At 32.8% G+C, this 8,235-nt stretch overlaps 1 protein-coding gene across 1 annotated transcript; it reads left to right on the top strand.

Moving 5' to 3' along the window:
• Nucleotides 1-1,270: 1,270 nt before the first annotated feature.
• Nucleotides 1,271-2,349, top strand: LOC120139901 (heavy metal-associated isoprenylated plant protein 30-like). The gene is made up of 3 exons (XM_039155001.1): nt 1,271-1,396; nt 1,476-1,551; nt 1,998-2,349. The coding sequence occupies exons 1-3, from the start codon at nt 1,271-1,273 to the stop codon at nt 2,318-2,320; spliced, it is 525 nt and encodes a 174-aa protein (XP_039010932.1). The 3' UTR covers nt 2,321-2,349.
• Nucleotides 2,350-8,235: the final 5,886 nt, after the last annotated feature.

Here is an 8,235-nt window from a genome sequence, read left to right as displayed (position 1 = left end):
TAATTATCTTATTAATGTTTAGTTACTAACTTATATTAACATTGGGCCGATATTAAAGGTAATATTATTATTTAGTCTATGTTAGTTGTCAAATTGTGCTTAATTATCTTAAAGTTTAGCAACTAACTTATATTAGTTTTGCCTTCTATTTATATATGTAGGTAGTAATGAATTTAAATTGGAGCACTCTCAATTAGAGGAAATAGAGAATGATGATTGTAATACTGGAGTAACAGATGTCACAAGTATTGTCTTAAATTTGACAATGTTGTGTAAAAGAACAAAAATATTATGTGTTTGTCATTTATGTTTCTAGGCTTTAATTATGTCTTTTAATATGGTGTTTTATGTACTTTAAGATCTATGTTAACACTTAACTCAGATAATCCTTAGTTTATTTTATTATGCTTCTTAATGGACGTATTTATTTTATGTTTGTTGCTTATGTATAACTTAAGGTTGTTGTCAGGCGGGTCTAGTCGGGTATGTCTCCAGTTAGGTAGTGGGTATGAGGATGGATTTGAGAATGTATTCGCGTGGGTGGGTGTAAATTTGAAAAAAATTACCCTTCATGGGTGATGGGCGGATGGTGGATTTGAAAATATTAGGTAAGTATGGGGATAGGGGAAGGGGTATCCGCACCCGACCCGCCCATAATCTTGATTACCATTATATGCTCCCTTTTTCTTCTAATTGGAGGGATTTTTTTAATGACACAAAGTAATATTGTTTGATCATATTTTTTTTTAATAAAAATCACTCATTGTTGAGTCAAAAAAAATCCAATAATGCTTCAAGATATTAAAAGTGATTTTGAATACTCCAGTTTTTATATAAAATATTGATTTTATAATATATGAGAAATCATGTATTTTATCCTTTGTGATCTCTACGTTTGTAGTAATTATTTTTCTTATCATCGATGGAAATAGACAAAACTGAATCACATTAAATTGTCTTTTATATGTCTATTATTTTTGCGTTGATCTCATTAATTTTAATTATTTTTTTGTTTACAAATTCTTAGTAAATGTAGATACTATTCCCTAAAAAAGGGTTTACTTATATAGTTTGTTTGTTTTTTGCTTGCAGCCATGTCCAATGGATATAAACAAGGCAAGAAATGGTTCATCTTTTAAGTAGTATCGGATTACTTAGGAATATATTACCAAAGAGATTAGGATTTAGTAGCTCAAGGGAATTGATGCCTATGCAAAGGCACTAGTGGAATATCTCCTGGGGGTCATCTTCTTTATAAAAACTTGAGCAGATGGCTACCTTAATAACTAAACCATTTGGCTCTTTATTATCGCTCATCGCCTACTGTTTCTTTCGCTACAGAGACAAGAAGAAAAACGTCAGCAATATGCCTAAGGGTCGACCACTTTCTTTGCAGGTTTTAACTCTCCTCCCTCAAAGTTCGTTTTGTGTGATAAATTAGCATCTATCTTTCCAACATTGATCTCTCTTTGCAGACTGTGGACCTCAAAGTTAGAATGTGCTGCACTGGTTGCGCGAGAGTCGTCAAAAATGCCATTTACAAGCTCAGGGGTATATTCTTGTACAACTCTCTTTGCATTTTAGTCCTCAACTTTTTAATTTTTTGTTAAAATAATCTTTATTGGATGAAAACTATTAATTGATTAACAGTCAACGTATATTACTGACTTGATATGTTTACATGTATATTATTAGTGATATATCACCCAAAATGATGATGTGGTATGCGACATGTAAGTAATACAACACATGTGATTGTTAATTAACTAACGGTTTCCATCTAATATGGACCATTTTGATCAAAGATTAAAAGGTTTGAGGGTTAAGATACTTTAAAATGAATAGGGGTTAAAGACTTACAAGTTACCATTTTAATAAAAGTTGAGATTAATTTTAACCTTATGACAAATTAAACCCAATACTTGGTCTATTGATTCCTTGTCCCCTCACTGTTTCATATATTAATATCATTGGAATGGTTGATAATATCGTGTTAGGGATTGATTCGGTGGAAGTGAACCTAGAACTGGAAAAAGTGACGGTGATCGGGTACGTTGATCGGAACAAGGTGCTGAAACAAGTGAGAAGAGCTGGGAAGATGGCTGAATTCTGGCCCTACCCGGATCCTCCTTTGTACTTCACCTCCGCCACCGAATACTTCAAAGACACCACAAACGAGTTCAGACAGAGCTACAACTATTACAGGCACGGCTACAACCATGAACATAGGCATGGCTACGTCCCAGTGACGCATCGTGGAGACGACAAGGTCAGCAACATGTTCAACGATGACAATGTCAATGCCTGCTGTCTCATGTAAAAACGTCATTCCCATGTTTCCCTTTCCATGCATCATGATGTATATGTGTTGCGAATATAATATTAAACGAGTCTTCAAATTATTTCACTTTTTAAAAATAAACATGATTCTAACATTTCGGTTTCGACTCTTGAATTATGAAGTGTTACATAATAGATCTATAACATTAAACTTTATAAATTCATCATTTGGATTGTTTCCATGCGCATGTTACAATCTTTACATTTAAAGTTCATCCGAAAATATTAGTAAAAATGTAACATTTTAGGTTACATTCAACTTAAAATGTTATGATTTTTATTACCATTTCGATTACATCCCAAAATCACCATTTATAAACCTTAAATTAGTCATGTCGTCCAACATAACTACCTAAAAATGATGGACCATATATATGTTTATAAAATAATAAAAATACTTTGAGATAAAATAGAAAGATATTTGAAAATTGAATTCTAAAGCTGACGAAACAAAAGATGCAGTTTAGTAGGATTAAACCGGTAAAATGACGAGACAAATCCTCAAATTTCATGAGATTTTCAGAAAATATCTTTAAAAGTTCACACTAATTCAATTAAATCTCAAATTTAAAATTAAAACTAATATAAATTATGAATTGTCAAAACTAAAATATTAACTCCAATTTTGAGGCGTGAAAAATCCAACGAACTCAAGTGAAATTTAACAAAACTAGACAGTTTCATATACATTACAGTCTCACTAAACCAACCATCCAACAGTTTCACAAAACTAATTTAATATATTAAATTATATATGAGTTCATCAAAGTCATCGATTATTGATCTTTTAATCCTAAATCCAACAACACTGTCTTTGGATAGGGTGGTTCAGAGATTTGGGCGTCAGAATCTTGTTTACGATCCATTAATTGCCCCTGCAGTCTCTTCCAACTTCGTCCACTATGCTTTGTCATTATGTACTTCCTTTTTGTTCATATACAAGATGGTGGGATAAAGGAGTATTATTCTTTCTAAAAATTTAAAATCTTTAGTTTAAGTAGTTATGTTTATGAATGTGTATATTGTTAATAGTTAAGAAAGATTTTAAATATATATTATCTTAAAATTATTCTAGATTATTTAAAAAATAACGGGATAAGATCACCCCTCCCTAACCAGCGTAAATGCACATTTACTTTAAGCATCAACCATGAGCTTGAAACTGATCATTTGGAGTTTGCATTCACCTAGTAACAAGTTCGACACAATTCTCCATGCAAATTTAAGATCATCCTATACACATCTATGCAGTACTGCAAGTAAAAGCCACAAAAGTGTGAGTGCATAAAAGAAAAGTAAGGTGGAGAGAGGCTGTCATTAGGAATGGATCAAGGAGTATTAGGGGCGCCGTCATATCCCTGAAATTCAAATCTCCATATAGTTTAGACATTTTTTATATTTTTATTGATAATCTAATTTTACATCTCTAAGATTTTATAGTTTCACACTCATTTTTTTAAATAATTTATGGTGATTACACCGTAGTATATATTTCAAAAATTTCTTAATCAATTGACAACACAAACATATAGACGTGGTTACTCGGATCAAAAACCTCTAGGAAGAATAACATTTTCTTTTACCATTAAGATCACTTGATGAGTTCTTAACTCCTAACATAAAATCTTATATTTGTTGAAGTCATTTCTAAACAAGAGTCTATGTAGAAAAATATAGTTATGGATCAGAGAAAATATTACAATTAGATGAAGTTGATGTTATGGGAGAAGTCTTACGGTACGTTTACCTAATTTAAAATTAAAAAAATAACAGAAATAATCATAACAAAAAAATGTGATAAAAACCATAATATTTTAGTCTTAAATTATGTTGCTTGTCCTTATACTTTCCGGATGGTATGGGTATTACCCAAGATATATCGTTACGGCTGTCTGTTGCCTCTACAAACCATTCATTGATGGGTCTCTCTCCTTACTGCTGCTGTAGCAGTTGGTTTATAAATGGCTGGCCTAGCTTCCACCATAGATGCCATGTATATTGAACTACAAAGGAATCTAATCTTTTGACCCTAAGGAACATTGTCAGTGGCTCACTGGCTTGTCCTTGTAAAGGATGACACCATAATAATTGTATATGCTTTTTCAAAGTAAAAAGAGCCCACTGCTTGTTTGGTAATTTTCCCTAGCTTCTGCACCGGGGATTTTATCGAAATATCACTCATATAATAATTATTTGTTATATATATTTTCTTCTAATATTATTGATCTAGTACTCTTTCTGACAAAATACGGATGTATTATGTCTGATCTGACGTCACGTGCGATCCGTGCCTTATTCGAGCTGGCGCCACATCAAGACAGATGCAGATCGCCATCTGTGCCTTCTAGGAGTTTCTGACATGCGTACTAAGGCGCGTGCATAATGATCTCATCCTTCTATTATTTTGTACCACTCGAACAACTCGGCCTTTAAACCCTCCTCCTCTCCTATAAATAAAAATCCCTCTATGCAAACACCACCACATCAAAATTACTTGCTTATTTTTACTTTATTAATTCCTTCTATTTTTGTTGTAAGGCAAAACTATTTTTTTATTATACTATATTTATTTTATATATGATCTTTTGAAAAAATTTATTGTATTAATTATTTTGTATTATTTTTTGTAGTTGTAAAATTAGAAAGCGTGATCATACCTCGATATATTTTTTTCAATACGGTACACAAATACAGTATACACCGAACCTCCAACACACATGTATGAAGTTGAATATGATGCAATGTACGGGTCAGAATTTGCGGATATGCCTAATTTTAGTGACTACAGATTTAACGAATCAGTCAATGATGGTGAGTTATATAAAGGAATAGAGTTTCTATGCAAATAAGAAGCAATGATGGAAATTAAGAATTACCAAAAAAGTATGTATGCCACTGTGTCCAACGTGATAACGGATGCAATTGGATGGTTCACGTATAGAATAAGAAAAGGAAAAAAATATATGGGAAGTAACGGTATACAACGGTCCTCCACATGTTGTGCTGAAGGGATCAACCAGGATCATCCTAACTTGGACTCTGACATTATCTACCAAACCATCATGCCAATGGTAAAATAAAGCTCACATATAGCTATTCCGTGCTAATTTAAGTTATATAATAATCATAGTATGGGTATACCGTCTCATACAAGAAAGTATTGAATGCAAACAGAATGCCATTGAAAAATTTCAAAGTGAATGGGATGCATCTTACAACAAACTACCAAGTTGGTTTAGGGTAGTGCGCATATTTAATCTTAGGACAATTATCGACTTCGAAACTTGTCATGCATACCACTAGGCTTGTAAACGAACCGAACGCACACGAACGGAGGTATGTTCATGTTCATTCATTTAATAAATAAACGAACATAAACGAACACGAACATAAACGAACAATAAATTTTTTGTTCATGTTCGTTCATTAAGGAATATAGCTTGTTCATGTTAGTACATTTAATAAATAAACGAACATAAATGAACATGAACATAAACGAACACGAACATAAACGTTGGAGACCTTACCTTCCATTGTTCTTTCATGAAAAATAGTCGACAATGCAAATCAACCAAATATACAGTGATAAATAGCATAAGAGTTGATTAGCAGTAATGAAATGTTTGAAGATATCAGATATTTTGATCGATCTTTTAAATATATTAAATGATTCACATGACTTTAATTTAACGTTATAACATTTATCTTAGTGGTCCATGATTACATATGAACAATCATTTTCCACTACGTTATTTTAATAAATTCGCCGGCTAAAAGTTTTGTGACATCAATGTCAGACTTTAGTGAGATTTGTTAATAATGGTCATTTCTATTGGCAGAGTAGAAAATTTAACAGCATGAAGATTTTGAATGGTACAAATTGGACTACAAGGCAATAACATAGATCCGAAATCCCTCCGATGCTACATATTGTAACTGATATTATTGCTAAACCACCATTCAAAATTTTAACGTACCTAAAGTCTACTTCACAACTATAGGTCACACAAGAACTATGAAAACAAAAGTTCATTGTCAAAGTGTATTTTCTACTTATTAATGGGTTCTTCCTGGAAAACCCATTACTTCCGTTATTACACTCTTTTTCAGAAATTGCATAGAAACCTTTGTTTTGTTTTCTAGAAAATTCTATATATTTTTCTCTTTACTGATGCTCATATACTTCCTATTGTTACCTTTATCTTCCCATCTATTTCTAGAAAGAAGTATGATGTTTTCTTGAGTTTTAGATGTGAAGATACCTGCAATAACTTTGCATATAAACTATTAAGCTAAATAAAACAGAGAAAGAGATGAAAACATACCTGTAAAACTTCAGATTGCACTATAATATAACTTGTTTTGAAGTTTTCACCGATCATCTCCACTCTCCAGTGAACACTTGGGTTTGGGAAAAAAGAGAAAATGAATATATGTGCGAGGTGCCTCACGGGTTAACATATTGGATTTAATCTCCAAATAAAATTGGGTTAATTATGGAGTTGGTCATCATAATATCATATTAATTAATATTTTTAAGACACTTACAAATTGGTCACCAAAATTGATTTAAGAAGATTAGGTTAAACATAAATGAACGAACATAAACGAACATAACCGAACGAACATAAATGAACATAACCGAACGTTCACGAACGTAAATGAACGAACGAGACCTATGTTCGTGTTCGTTCATTTAATTAAACGAACACAAAATCTTGTTCATGTCCGTTCATTTAATAAATAAACACACATAAACGAACTTCCCGCCGCACGGTTCATGAACAGTTTGCTGAACGTTCAGTTCATTTACAGGCCTACATACCACAATGATCGAGTGTTTCACGATCGATCCCAATTCTAACGGTTTTTTTGAACTTACCCACAGTGCATTGATGTTGTGAAATACTGCAAGCTCGTGGTCCAAATCGACAAGACATTCTTGTATAGAAAATATAAGCAAGTTTTACTATTGGCAGTTGTCCAAGATGGTAATCATAACACTATTCCTATTGTTTTTGCCCTTGTTGAATGAGAAGATACAGATTCTTGGGCTTTTTTCCTCCAAAACTTTTGCTTACATGTTGTCACGAGGGGGAAAATATGTGTCATTTCATATCGCGGAGCTGGGATCGAAGCAATAATGGATTCTTTGGGTCCAATGTGGCAACCATCCTATCTCCAACATCGGTATTGTATCTGACACATTGCTGATAACTATCATGGAAGTTCAAGAAGAATTATGAGCTCTAATTACTTATGCGCATGGTATGTCAAAATGTTATTTTTTATTTCTCAATCATTTTCATTTTTTATGGAAACAAAGTTAGTAAATTCTACATTTGATGCTCAGATTACGAACTATTATATGAAATATTTGAGTCCATGCTTCAAGAGTTACGAGGAAAAAATGAGGAATGATATGATTACATCAGCCTCATCAACAAAGAAATGTGGACAAATGCATATGATGGTGGATATCGATATGGACGCATGACGACCAACTTGGCTGTGGCTATTAATTTGACCTTAAAGGGAGCACACCATTTCCAGTAACGACTTTGGTTAAAAAGACATATTTCATTTGGGAGCACTTTTAGCCAAGCTCGGTGGATAAGCCCAAACATGGATGCAAAACGATCATGTCTATCACCCAAGATTAGTTACAGATCTACAAAAAATAATTGGTGCATCAAATGAAATGTCTATAACAAACTTCTCTAGAACCCATGAATTATTTCGTGTCATAGAGATATCGCGACCTCTTCAAGGGATTCAAGCTAACTCGTTCAGAGTTAATCTACGAGACAAATGGTGTGACTGTGGGTTTTTTCAAGCTCTGAAGTATTCATGCTTTCATGTCATAACAACTTGCTCGTATACCTGTTAAGACTA

Source organism: Hibiscus syriacus, unplaced genomic scaffold, assembly GCF_006381635.1.
Source record: "Hibiscus syriacus cultivar Baekdansim isolate YM2019G1 unplaced genomic scaffold, ASM638163v2 tig00110777_pilon, whole genome shotgun sequence".
In the NCBI taxonomy this organism is placed as follows: Eukaryota; Viridiplantae; Streptophyta; class Magnoliopsida; order Malvales; family Malvaceae; genus Hibiscus; species Hibiscus syriacus.
The sequence above is the reverse complement of the archived record's forward strand: the minus strand, read 5'-3'. Positions and strand labels throughout refer to the sequence as shown.

What these genes read in the sequence shown, in the direction of transcription:
- LOC120139901 (XM_039155001.1), top strand. Translation starts at nt 1,271, where the DNA reads ATGGCTACCTTAATAACTAAACCATTTGGCTCTTTATTATCGCTCATC. An exon ending in GTCGACCACTTTCTTTGCAG is followed by an intron (nt 1,397 to 1,475) that starts GTTTTAACTCTC and finishes CTCTCTTTGCAG; the next exon opens with ACTGTGGACCTCAAAGTTAG. An exon ending in TGCCATTTACAAGCTCAGGG is followed by an intron (nt 1,552 to 1,997) that starts GTATATTCTTGT and finishes ATATCGTGTTAG; the next exon opens with GGATTGATTCGGTGGAAGTG.